Below are 12575 nucleotides of genomic sequence, written 5' to 3'. Positions count from 1 at the left end.
TGGAGCATGACGTGGTCAGAGTGACCCAGTGCAGCACGGGGGACGGCGTGATAAGCATCCCTGACTGTGGTGTAACAGTGATCCAGAATTTTCCCCTCTCTGGTCGGGCATTTAACAAACTGTCTGTATTTAGGGAGATCGTGAGTGAGGTTACCTTTGTTAAAGTCTCCAGAGACAATAACCAAAGAGTCCGGGTTGGTCCGCTCCACACACAGTATCTGGTCGGCGAGCATGCGCTGTGCGTCCTGCACGTTGGCCTGCGGCGGGATGTAAACACCGACCAGAATGAATGAAGCGAACTCACGGGGTGAATAAAATGGCTTGCAGTTAATAATAAAAGATTCCGGGTCAGGAGAACAGTGCTGCTGGATCACTGTTATGTTGTTGCACCAGCCACCGTTGATGTAAAAACAGATTCCTCCGCCTTTAGTTTTGCCGGAAAGTGCCGTGTCTCTGTCCGCACGGTAGAGATTGAAGCCTGCCAGCTGCAGCGCAGAGTCCGGAATTAGTCCGCACAGCCACGTCTCCGTGAAGCACAAAACCGCAGATGTATGAAAGTCCCTGTTTTTGCCCAACAGCAGTTGCAGTTCCTCCGTTTTGTTGGGCAGTGATCGCACGTTAGAGAGAAATATTCCCGGTAACGCTGTGCGTAGTCCGCGCTGGCGAAGACGCACGAGTGCACCGGCCCGTTTCCCTCTCCTCCGGCGTTTCGCTGCGTGAGCAAAGGTGAGCGCACCTTTGACCAGAATGTCCAAAATTTCCAGAGTTGGGAGGAGAAAACTGGGAAAAAGATCCTCTGGAGTTGTTGCCCTGATGTTCATGAGCTCTTCTCTGGTGAAAGAGCTCCGGGTACTGTCGCAAAAAACAGAGTTTACGAACAAAACAAAACAATGCGCACCAACACACCGAGGCAGCCGTCCGCGGCGCCATCTTGTTTATATTTATATATATATATATATATATATATATATATGTATATATATATATATATATATATATATATATATATATATGTGTGTATATTTAAAGACCTGCAAAATCTGAAAACTAGTGATTTCTAAACAGAAACATGTTGTATTTATTGCTTTTAGCCCGTCTTTAAAGACACAGTGCTTCACTGAACCTCCTCCTCATGTTTCAGATCAGCTCCACACGTGCGTCTGGGATATTGTTAGCCTAGCTTAGCATGAAAACTTGAAGTAACAGTGACTGAAAGATGAATCAGATGTTGTCTGTGGTCTGTTCAGGACGAACCTGCTGTGGCTGCACACGTCGTTTGCCTTCATGTATCTGCTGCTGACCGTCTACAGCATGAGGAGACACACGTCCAAGATGCACTACAAGGAGGACGACCTGGTAGGACCTTCTTCCACACAGCGTTTGTTCCTGTTCTCCACTCTGAGCGTCTTCTCTCCAAAGTCTCTGGTGACGTCACCTCGTCCTCTGTGATGAGAGTCACTGTATGTTTGTCCTGTGGATGATGTCATCATCCCGACCCTCCTCCTCTGATGTCATGACGCCAGATGAAAATAGAAAAGATTGTGTGGTCACAGAAACAAGACGCAGCCTTAAACCAGGACAGCTGTGTTTGTGTTGTAATCCCAGTTTGGTGTCTTGCAGGTGAAGCGCACTTTGTTCATTAACGGCATCTCTAAATACGCCGAGGAGACTCAGATCAAACAGCACTTTGAGTAAGTTCACTGCTCTTCTTCTTCTTCTTCTTCTTCTTCTTCTTCTTCTTCTTCTTCTCACGTTAAACTGTCTCTGGACGTTTTTACCCAAAATGTCTTTAATCTGATTCTGTGGCATCTTGCTATTCACTAGAAAATGTTCTGGCCTCAGCTCAGGACACACTCCTTCACCATGACACTGCACCTGGATGTCTTTTAGATATTGTTCAGTTATTCACAGCCAGTTTTGCAAAGGAATCAGGTTCAAACTGTCGCTAACTCTTAAAAACTTCAGCGATAACTTGGTTTGTGTTTATTCTTCAGGCAGGCGTACGAGAACTGCACCGTGCTCGAGGCTCGTATCTGCTACAACGTGGCCAAACTGATGTCTCTGAACGCCGAGAGGTGAGACAGACAGATGCTCAGGGCCCAGTGCATGCTGGGATACGTATCAGCTGTGGGTTTTTCTTAAAGAGAATGTGTTTCTTCTCCACGTTTGAACAACCAGACCTGCTCTGTGATTTTGTCCATCAGGAAGAAGACAGAGCGCAGTAAGAAGTTCTTCACCGACCTGATGGCGAAGGAACACGTTCCCACCATGATCAACCCCAAACCCTGTGGACACCTCTGCTGCTGCGCCATCACCGGCTGCGAGGAGGTGACGCTAACACTGACGCTAGCACTAATGTTGATGCTAACACTGTTTACAGACAATGTAACTTCACACAAGCGCCATGTGATTTAAATACTCCACTCTGATTGGAGATTTTACTTCTTGACTGGTGCACAGTCAGTGATTTATGTTCCTGCGTGGCCTGATTGGATGAGTGGGTTTGGGATTAGCATGTTAGCTTGTTAGCAGTGATCTAGCAGCGTACGTCTGTCCTGCAGGAGGAGGCGGTCAGCTACTACACCAAGAGGGAGGCCAAGCTGAAGGAGGAGTACAGGAAGGAGAAGGAGAAGGTCCACACTAAACCGCTGGGCATGGCCTTTGTCACCTTCCAAAACGAGGCCATGACTGCTATGTGAGCCACCATCTGACCCCACCCTTTACCCGGCCACGCCCATCATCCAACAACACCCTCTATCTGACCCCACCCTTTACCCGGCCACGCCCATCATCCAACCACACCCTCTATCTGACCCCACCCTTTACCTGACCCCACCCCTGCTGTTCACCCCTCCCAACAACAGTCACACAAATAATTGGTTAATTTGTCTTTGTGTTCATTTCACATACCCTGTACTCTGTTCTGACCCCTCCTCTTCTCTCTGGCCCCTCCCCCTCCCATTGACTCCACCCCGTCTTTTTTCACAGTATTTTGAAGGACTTCAACGCTTGTCAGGTTCAGGGCTGTCGGTGTCGTCAGGAGCCACAGTCCTCTCAATTCAGCGAGGCTCTTCACGTTCACAGCTGGAGTGTTTCATACGCGCCCGACCCACAGAACGTCCGCTGGTATGTCCACAATCTCCGTCCGCCTAACACCACACCAAGCCACACAACCAACGCACCCATCACCCTCTGCTCATGCTTGTGGTTTCTTCCTGCAGGGAACACCTGTCGCTGGGCGGCGTCTGCTGGTGGATCCGCTGCTTCATCATCAACTGCATCCTCTTCCTTCTGCTCTTCTTCCTCACCACGCCGGCCATCATCATCTCCACCATGGACAAGTTTAACGTCACCAAGCCTGTCGAGTATCTCAATGTAAGAATAGATCCAGACGGAGCCGCTCAGTATGCTGTTGGTTGTGCTCCGACTCTCTGCTCAGTGTCTGTGTGTCGGTTCTTTCAACAGAACCCAATCGTCACCCAGTTCTTCCCCACTCTGCTGCTCTGGGCCTTCTCTGCTCTGCTGCCCACCATCGTCTACTACTCTGCCTTCTTCGAGGCTCATTGGACCAGGTAGCATCGCTGTTCACGCCTCACCCTCCTCTCCATCAGTACTGCAGTATCAATACTAGCACATAGGTGTTTTTATTTGAGTATTGTGGTCCAACTTTGTCAACCCATACAAATCCTGAGCGTGAACAAGTGCAGGTCCAAGTCCATGTGGGCTGAATTCCCCCATATTTGATTAAATGTGTCTCGGTGTGTCCGCAGGTCTGGAGAGAACAGGACGACGATGCATAAATGTTACACCTTCCTGATCTTCATGGTTCTGCTGCTGCCATCTCTCGGACTCAGCAGGTAATCAGAACTGCTCGCTGTAAGAGTCCATTCCTGATTGACCTTTGACCTCTGCTGTCCTCAGTAACACACCGTCTCTCTCTGGTTTCCCAGTCTGGATGTTTTCTTCCGCTGGCTCTTTGATAAGAAGTTCCTGGCTGATGCCAAAGTCAGATTTGAGTAAGTCATCCTGTCACCTGTCCCACAGATCATTTCCATCATGTAACAGACGATCTAATCTAAAATACAAATCAAGTTTCCATTTTAAATGATCAATAAAATTACAAAGCAGAGCTCAGATACAGACTTTAAGTCCCTGTCTTCTGTGTTGTGTCTTCTTCAGGTGCGTCTTCCTGCCGGATAACGGAGCATTCTTCGTCAACTACGTCATCGCCTCGGCGTTCATCGGGAACGCCATGGACCTGCTGAGGATCCCCGGTCTGCTCATGTACATGATCCGGCTGTGTCTGGCTCGCTCCGCTGCCGACCGCCGCAACGTCAAGAGGGTGAGGACGGACGCTGACTGACACTGACCGAGACAACAGACGCTGACCGAGATCTCTCCGTAAAAAATCAGACTCGACTGTGGGTCCTGCTGGACAAAATGGTTGACTCCGGTCCTGGTGAACACCTTTAGGAGTCCATTATTGTCCCCAGGTGGACACCTGGATCTAAGCCCAGTCTTCCCCCGTGGTTGTGTCCTGTCTAACATGTGGTCTCGTGTCCCTGCAGCACCAGGCCTATGAGTTTCAGTTCGGGGCAGCGTACGCCTGGATGATGAACGTCTTCACGGTGGTGATGGCCTACAGTATCACCTGTCCCATCATCGTCCCCTTCGGTCAGTCTCAACCACACATCTGTCAACAGTTTTCATGGTGGGGGGCCTCGGAACCTCCAGGGGGTCCTTACAGTAAAATGTATCTTTCTGGTGCAAAACCAGGAGGCTCCGAGTCGTTCAGCTGTGTGTGACTCCCTGCCTCACCTGTCCCTCTGCAGGTCTCATGTACATGCTGCTGAAACACCTGGTGGACCGGTACAACATGTACTACGCCTACCTGCCCTCCAAACTGGACAAGAAGATCCACTCGGGAGCCGTCACCCAGGTGGTGGCGGCGCCCATCCTCTGCCTCTTCTGGCTGCTCTTCTTCTCCACTGTACGCACAGGTAAGCCCCGCCCCCTGCTGGACAAACCAACTTTTCTACTCGAGTCCTAATCGAGTGCGTCGAGATGTGTCTGGTTCAAGTCCAGAACTCTACGTTTGAGTGACTCAATGGCTTTGACTTGTTGTGGAATGCTGAATAATGCTACCTGCTGATGTGTTGTCAGGCTTTGAGACACCAACCTCCATGTTCACTCTGGTGGTTCTGGTCGTCACCATCGTGGTCTGTCTGTCTCACGTTTGCTTCGGACACTTCAAGTACCTCAGCGCTCACAACTACAAGGTACAGCCCCGTTTGATTAAATGCTCTATGAAACGTTGATGTTGGCGATCAGAACTGTGTCTGACTCCCCGTCTCTGTCTCAGATCGACACCAAGGAGAACGACGTGGACGCCGTCGAGAATGGACGTCCTTCTCGTCCCTCGTCCTCCCCCACCACCAAGTCTCAGGTGACTGGCTGTAACTCAAGGACTCTGTATATTATATGTATTGGCTGTGTCGCGTTAGCTCACCTGTATGTTGTGGTTCTGTGTCCAGCAGCAGCAGCAGCAGCAGCAGCAGCAGCAGATGTATATCGCCCAGGTGCTCCAGGACCCAAACTCGGACGAGCCGGGCGGTGGCAGCGGCGAGGAGGACCGAGGGTCGTCCCAGGACGAGGAGATGTTGAACGGAGGGAACAGCATCAATGAGGCGGATTTTCAGTCAGGGGAGGACAGTCTGATCGCCAACGAGGTCCACCAGTAGCTGGGGGTGGAGCTCGAGGCAGGGGGCGGAGCTAGTTGAGTGTCCATACCCACACTCAACAGTTACAAAATAAAGCTGACTGGAGAATCACAACACATATGAACACACGTACAGATACTGACACAGTTAGCTCCACCCCCTCCCTGCTCGAAGACTTGACCCTGACCTTAGACGCCGGCGCCGGGTCGCCAACATCCAGTCCTGCACGTCTGTGGAAACTGGACATCAGACTGTGTCCACAGGAAGCCACTGTACATAACCACAAAGCCAAAAGTTTTCTTTTTGTTCTTTTGTTTTGTCTTTTTCTCGGGGTGGGGGCGGGGTTTAAAATTCGTGCCTGGGCTGGATTTCGTTCGTTCGCACACGTGTCTTGACTCCTGATCCCACCGCGGGTCACCGGTACTCGACCCGTCAAGGGGTCAAAGCTGATGCTGTCTTTTTCTTCGGCCAGGCGCACTGCTCCAAACGAACGCCAGCCGTTGCCGCCGTCCTCTGATACTGGAGTGCTAAATAAGTCGCCAACCGCCAGCTCTCGTAATGGTAGAAGCCTCGCTTATGCAGACGCATCGCAGTCTCCCTTCTCTGTTCGCCGCCCTCTTTCTTTCTCTCTGTGGAAACAGTGGCTTGTGGATTTTGCCGACATTTTCAACACATCATCTGGAAGTTTTTTGGTTTTCTTGACCTGCCAAGCTTTGCTGCATGTCGTTTAATGTGCTGTCTGGATTTGTGATGTCGCCACCTCCGGACGATGCCATCAAGTGCAGCTCTGCCGTGACCAATGAGCTCGCCAGATTCCCACCCTGACCTCAGCAGCACATCCTCCACCTGCCAGGTGAGCTTCACTGGTCAACCACTGGACTCGACACCAGACTGCTTTCTTTTCTTGGTCTTTGATTTCACCTGAACTACCTTAAATCGTGAATACCTGACGAAGGGAACGGGATGTTTTGTGTCTGTGTAGGTTCAGCAATCAGAACTCTTTGTGAAGACGCTCCGACACTTCCAGCAGCAGCAGTCGTGTAGTTTGAGCTCGGTAGACGCAGAAGAGCAGCGCTTTTCGTCCGGACGGTCTACCCATCACGCCTGAAGCTGTCGGGACTCTCAAAAGAAAATGTTTCCTGTTTGTGTTTTGAACTCTGTGTGTGTGTGTGTGTGTGTGTGTGTGTGTGTGTGTGTGTGTGTATAGTATCTTAATGTACACCAACCTGCTTCATTAAGTGTTCGGCAACATCACCAGGCAACCAAAAACATTTGGCCAACGAGCTTCGGTGGTTGTCAGGCTTCTGTAGAATCGGTTCAAAGTTTCGCTCAGCCTCTCCTGCGTTAGTCCCACAGCTGAAGCCTGCATGTTCACGTTATATTTAGTCCAGCTGGATTCACTTCATGTGTCCACTACAGCGCAGCAGCTATCTTAGCCTGCTAGCTTTAGCTCCATCAACAGAGCAAACGGACATCTTGAGGTTGATTTACACGTTTCATGAAGTTAAAGTTTAAGGGTCATCAGTCCATCCTACTTGGAGCCTAACGCCAGTCAACTGAAGCTAACTGGACTCAGGCTGATATCCAGGATCGTTCAGAGGCGACTTGTTGCCGTTGACTTTGTGCTTCTCGAGAACCAAAAAAAAAAAAGTAAATTGGGTCATTTTGCTCCAAACACACACTCTGCCTCCTGCTGTGGAGGTTAGTGATACCAGAGTGTGTGTTGGCGAACAGTGGCGGTCTGTTTTCAGCACCACGCCTGCTGGACAAATGAGTCGTTCTAGAAAGCATTGGGCTGGTTTCTGTTGGAAGCAGAGCAACACTGTTAGCTTACGATTACAAAAGTTTGACTTTAAGAACAAAATATTTAGCCTCAGGGTCCAGTTAGCTTCTGTCTAGCTAACACAGCTAAGTTGCGTTGTGTTAGCCCACATGATGGTGAACATGCTGGACAATGAGCAACATCAGTTTATTTAAAAGTCGTGAACCTGACCGGCCATCTTGCTCAGAACTAAACATCAGGATACCACGGACATGTTCTCCAAGCAGAACTCTACTTCCTGGTTCTGCGACCCTCTGAGCATGTGCGGTAGATGTTACATGATGATGTCACAGATATTTAAATCTCTTCATAAAGAGTCAAACTGAGCCTGTCTGCAGTTTTAAAGACGTCTCTTTTATTATGGAGCTCTGTGCAGAATATCCCTCCTGGGTCAGAGGAGAGTTTGTAGCTGTGGTACCGTGAGTGACCACCGGGCCGAGCAGGTCCGATTAATGGCTTCATACCCAGGACACAGAAAAAGGGTTTAGCATGATAGTGGTGAGCTCACAAATGACTGTCGTTCTTTTTAAGAAAGCAAGCTGTTTTCCTCAGATGGAACTAGGCTGGCGGTGCCTGGAGATGGATGTTTAAGGAACATTTAATCTAAAAAACAATTTGATAATCCCCAATTCCCATGATGCTTCTGGTGTCTGATGCCCGGGCCTGATTGGACGATTTTAATGGCACCTGCCATCCAGTCACAACCTGGTGTCCGTGCTCCCTGCTGTTCACTACACGTTCAGGTGTGTGTGGTCATCCTTGAGGCCCCGCCCACTGAGTTTCTGTTGCTACCTGTCAGTCTGTCAGTTCGCAGCGACGGCTTTACGTTCGGTTTCATTTTAATTTGTGAAGCGGTTCGTCTCTGACATCACACAGGAACAGGAAGTGGACCCGGCTGGCAGCAGCGTCATCAGGACGCCACGTTTAAAATGTTTAAAACACAAAGTTTGAAACGTCTCAGGTTTCTCCTGAATAATGTTTACATCAGCTTGAGTTGCTCATTTTCATTTTAGTGTGTGTGTGTGTGTGTGTGTGTGTGTGTGTGTGTGTGTGTGTGTGTGTGCGCGCAGGGCTGGACTATGAAAGCTGCAGTCACCAGGACATCAGGTTCTGTGGCTGCACGCTGGAGAACCTGCAGCTTCTGCGTCCACGTGATGTTTCCTCTTCACCTCCAGCGGAGCGCCGGCTGTCGGCCGTCGACGCTCCGGCCGTGATTGTATGCACACGAACGATGAAACTGAAGGAGAGCTCACAGGATCCGGACCTGAAGTCTGAATCTGGACTCGCAGGTTCAGGTCAGCAGCTCTCAAACCCTCAGAGGAGCGAGGAGCGCTCGTTATCTTCACCTCTTATAGAGAGCTGAAGCCCCGCCCCTTCCTGTTCCCCTCATGGACCTCGTTGGTCAAATCTTCTGTAGTGTCTGTAGTGAAGAGAGATGATAAAGTACTGATCCGGTCTGAACTGGATCAGAATCTCACACATGATGTTTGTCAGTTTGTTGTAGTTTTGTGTTAAAGCTCAGTGAACTACATCGTCTCATCAACATGGCACCAGAACCAACATCGAGCCAACTGGGTCAGAAAAGGTTCTGGTTCAGTTCTGAGCTGCTGATATACAGGAGCAGCTCTACAGTCAGGAGAGGTGAGTTCAGTCTGATGACAAACTGACAAACATCAGGAGATTCTCACCCAGTTCAGACTGGATCAGCACTTTATCATCTCCCTTCAGTACCAAACAAAGGTTTGATCGATGAGGTCCATGAGAGGAACAGGAAGGGGCGGGGCTTCAGCTCTCTGTCTGAATACAAACAATGCTCATTTTTAGTTTAACTTCCTTTAAACCTCAGAACAAGAACCGGATCAATAGTACTGATCATGGTCCTCTTTCAGTTTGAATAAAACTGGAGGAGGATCAGATCATGGTTCTGTGTCAAGGTCCAAACCTCAACCACTGTCCGCTTCACTGATGTTCTGTAATGTGAAAACAAGCGTTCTGCCCTTCAGTCTCGTTACCTGGAAACAGCAGCAGCTTCAGACGCTTGCTGCGTTCTTCATCGCTGACCATCACAAACCCGATGAGTCAGTCGGGTCGACACACGTCAGACAAACCTGGAGCCAGAAAACGTCTCTTATATTAAAACGCATGACATCATGTAAAGAAAAACATTGGAGAAAAAAAAAGAAATTTTTTTTTCCTGTAATTTCAAATTAAATCGTTCCCCTTCAAAATAAAGCTCCTCCCAGCAGTTGGAGGTCACGCAGGGTCAAAGGTCGACGTGTCGGGACTGAAGAGCCGAACTGGAGGTTGCGAGCTGCTGCGTTCACTGACCCTCGGTGTCGTAGGACCTGATGATGCTCGTGAGAATACCCAGAGTGTGTGATATTTTTGTAACTGCTGACTGAAGTATTTGATACTGACGAGATGTTGATAGCTGTGACGACGCCGTTGTAACATGTAACTAAAGGTTTTTAATAATCAGCCGCTACTTTTTGCTTTTCTTAGTTTTTTAACTTGTTGCTGAAGTTGTTGAAGTTGTAAAAAGACGAATGTGAACTGGAGAGAAACGCCGCCTACTGAAAACCTGTAAAATAAAACGTGTAAATAGTCATCGTCCTCGGAGACCGACATGTCTCACTGACTCCGAGCTAACAGGCTACTGTCATCTCATGCTTTTAATTTATTGCTGTGACACTATTTATTTTTACTTTGGTCTGTACAGTGAAACATTTGTCCTATTTATGTTACTTGATCAATAAAATTGGCTCTCATCTGTCGAGTCCTGTGAGTTTGTGCAGACAGAAATCAGAGACGGACGACGGCAGCAGAGTCACTCTCGCTTTATTAACCAAGTCAGAGAACCACACCGAGCTGCACCGCGGTGACCGCTACACGTAACCATGGTGACAGGACACCAAGGAAGCAGAGAGTGGTTCACACAGGTGTCTCCTCCTTCACCTCCACCTTCACCTCCACCGGCACCTCCTGCACAAACAAGAACACCTGTGTCAGCTGCTGAGCTTCAGTATGAGATCCAGAACATCAGTGAAGCAGCACCTCCTGACTCCAATATGGGGGCCTGCTCACACACCTGCTCACACCTGCACACACACCTGTTCACCCCTGTCCACATCCAGCTCAACACCAGGAAGACCAAAGAGCTGGTGGTGGATTTCTGCAGGCACAACAACCCTGCACAGGTGAACATCCTGGGAACAGACATTGAGATGGTGACATCTTACAAGTACCTGGGAGTTCACCTGAACGATAAACTGGACTGGACTGATCACACTGCAGCTACATACAAGAAAGGTCAGAGCAGACTGTATCTGCTAAGGAAGGTCAGGTCCTTTGGGGCGCAGGGGGACCTCCTGACCTCTTTCTATGACTCTGTGGTGGCATCAGCCATTTTCTATGGAGTAGTCTGCTGGAGCAGCAGCATCTCCGCAGCAGACAGGAGGAGACTTGATAAACTTATCAAGAAGTCCACCTCCATCCTGGGATGCCCTCTTGACACAGTGCAGGTTGTGGGAGAGAGCAGGATGATGGACAAGCTGTCATCACTGCTAGTGCAGGAGTCCCATCTGCAGGACACTATCTCAGCACTGGGCAGCTCCTTCAGCAACAGACTGATACACCCTAAGTGTGTGAAGGAGAGGTATCACAGGTCCTTCCTCCCTGCTGCTGTCAGACTGTACAACCAGCACTGCTCCATATAGACCTCACCCTGTACTCTGCACTGTGCAGTATGTCTGCACAAAGGTCACTTCTGTTTTTGCACTATCTGGTCAATTTCCTTAACATCCATATTTATTCCATATTTATTATCTGTATTTAAAATCTAAGGAAGAAAACTGCTGTTAATTTTGTACTACATCATTTAAATATGTATATATGTCTATTTCTTCCCTTTTTAATTTTATTGCTTATAATATGTTTCTGTTTTTGTAATATTCTGTCGCTGCTGTAACAAACAAATTTCGCCGTCTGCGGGAGGATTTCTGATTCTGATTCTGATTCACCCCTGTTCACACCTGTTCACCCCTGCTCACCCCTGCTCACACCTGCTCACACCTGTTCACCCCTGTTCACACCTGTTCACCCCTGCTCACACCTGCTCACACCTGTTCACCCCTGTTCACCCCTGCTCACACCTGCTCACACCTGTTCACCCCTGTTCACACCTGTTCACCCCTGCTCACACCTGCTCACCCCTGCTCACACCTCTTCACCCCTGCTCACACCTCTTCACCCCTGTTCACCCCTGCTCACACCTGTTCACCCCTGCTCACACCTCTTCACCCCTGCTCACACCTCTTCACCCCTGTTCACCCCTGCTCACACCTGCTCACACCTCTTCACCCCTGCTCACACCTGCTCACACCTGCTCACACCTGTTCACCCCTGTTCACACCTGTTCACCCCTGCTCACACCTGTTCACCCCTGTTCACACCTGTTCACCCCTGCTCACCCCTGCTCACACCTGCTCACCCCTGCTCACACCTGCTCACACCTGTTCACCCCTGCTCACACCTGCTCACACCTCTTCACCCCTGCTCACACCTGCTCACACCTGTTCACCCCTGCTCACACTTGTTCACACACGTTACATTCGTCACACACACATCGGCACGGTCAGCTCAGGTGTCTGGTGACAGCTGCCCCATCACGATGGCGTTCGGACCGCTGCCTGCAGAGTGTAAACAGTCGGGACAAACTAGTTGATCAGAACCAACCTGGAGCGGAGCAGTAGAACTCTGAGCAGCCTCCAGCTTCTGCTGCAGCTCCAACACTTCCTGTCGAGCCTGAAAACAAACAGGAAGCAGTTCAGTCGTGGTTCTAAACTTTGGTAATTAATGTGATGGATGTGAAGGAGGAGACCTGCTGCAGCTCTGCATCCAGCTGCTGACGCTGCTCCTGCTCCACCTGCAGCCTGACGGACACCTGCTGCAGCTGAGACTGCACCTGCACACACACACACACACACACACGAGTGACTTCCTGTTGCTTGCTGTTTCTGGCGGCTTCAGTAAAG

General features: G+C 49.7%; 1 protein-coding gene across 5 annotated transcripts in view; it reads left to right on the top strand.

Moving 5' to 3' along the window:
* Nucleotides 1–9303, top strand: part of LOC119023619 (CSC1-like protein 2) — a 31375-nt gene extending 22072 nt beyond the window's left edge. For 2 of the 5 annotated variants that reach the window (XR_005076297.1, XR_005076300.1), the window contains 17 exons: nucleotides 1248–1356; nucleotides 1621–1691; nucleotides 1995–2075; nucleotides 2205–2328; nucleotides 2562–2695; nucleotides 2989–3126; nucleotides 3222–3375; nucleotides 3466–3572; nucleotides 3771–3857; nucleotides 3951–4016; nucleotides 4180–4342; nucleotides 4569–4674; nucleotides 4833–5000; nucleotides 5164–5279; nucleotides 5363–5446; nucleotides 5535–6573; nucleotides 6703–8545. Coding sequence is in view for 1 of the 5 variants with exons in the window: in XM_037105720.1 (XP_036961615.1) it covers nucleotides 1248–1356; nucleotides 1621–1691; nucleotides 1995–2075; nucleotides 2205–2328; nucleotides 2562–2695; nucleotides 2989–3126; nucleotides 3222–3375; nucleotides 3466–3572; nucleotides 3771–3857; nucleotides 3951–4016; nucleotides 4180–4342; nucleotides 4569–4674; nucleotides 4833–5000; nucleotides 5164–5279; nucleotides 5363–5446; nucleotides 5535–5741 (1915 nt within the window). In the remaining 4 variants the exon portion in view is untranslated. Of the gene's footprint in view, nucleotides 1–1247; nucleotides 1357–1620; nucleotides 1692–1994; nucleotides 2076–2204; nucleotides 2329–2561; nucleotides 2696–2988; nucleotides 3127–3221; nucleotides 3376–3465; nucleotides 3573–3770; nucleotides 3858–3950; nucleotides 4017–4179; nucleotides 4343–4568; nucleotides 4675–4832; nucleotides 5001–5163; nucleotides 5280–5362; nucleotides 5447–5534; nucleotides 8546–8612 lie in introns of those variants that run through there. The other 3 variants (XR_005076298.1, XR_005076299.1, XM_037105720.1) reach the window with 3 other exon arrangements.
* Nucleotides 9304–12575: the final 3272 nt, after the last annotated feature.

Source organism: Acanthopagrus latus, chromosome 1 (genome assembly GCF_904848185.1).
Source record: "Acanthopagrus latus isolate v.2019 chromosome 1, fAcaLat1.1, whole genome shotgun sequence".
Classification (NCBI taxonomy): domain Eukaryota; kingdom Metazoa; phylum Chordata; class Actinopteri; order Spariformes; family Sparidae; genus Acanthopagrus; species Acanthopagrus latus.
This window is presented reverse-complemented; position numbering and strand designations above follow the sequence as displayed.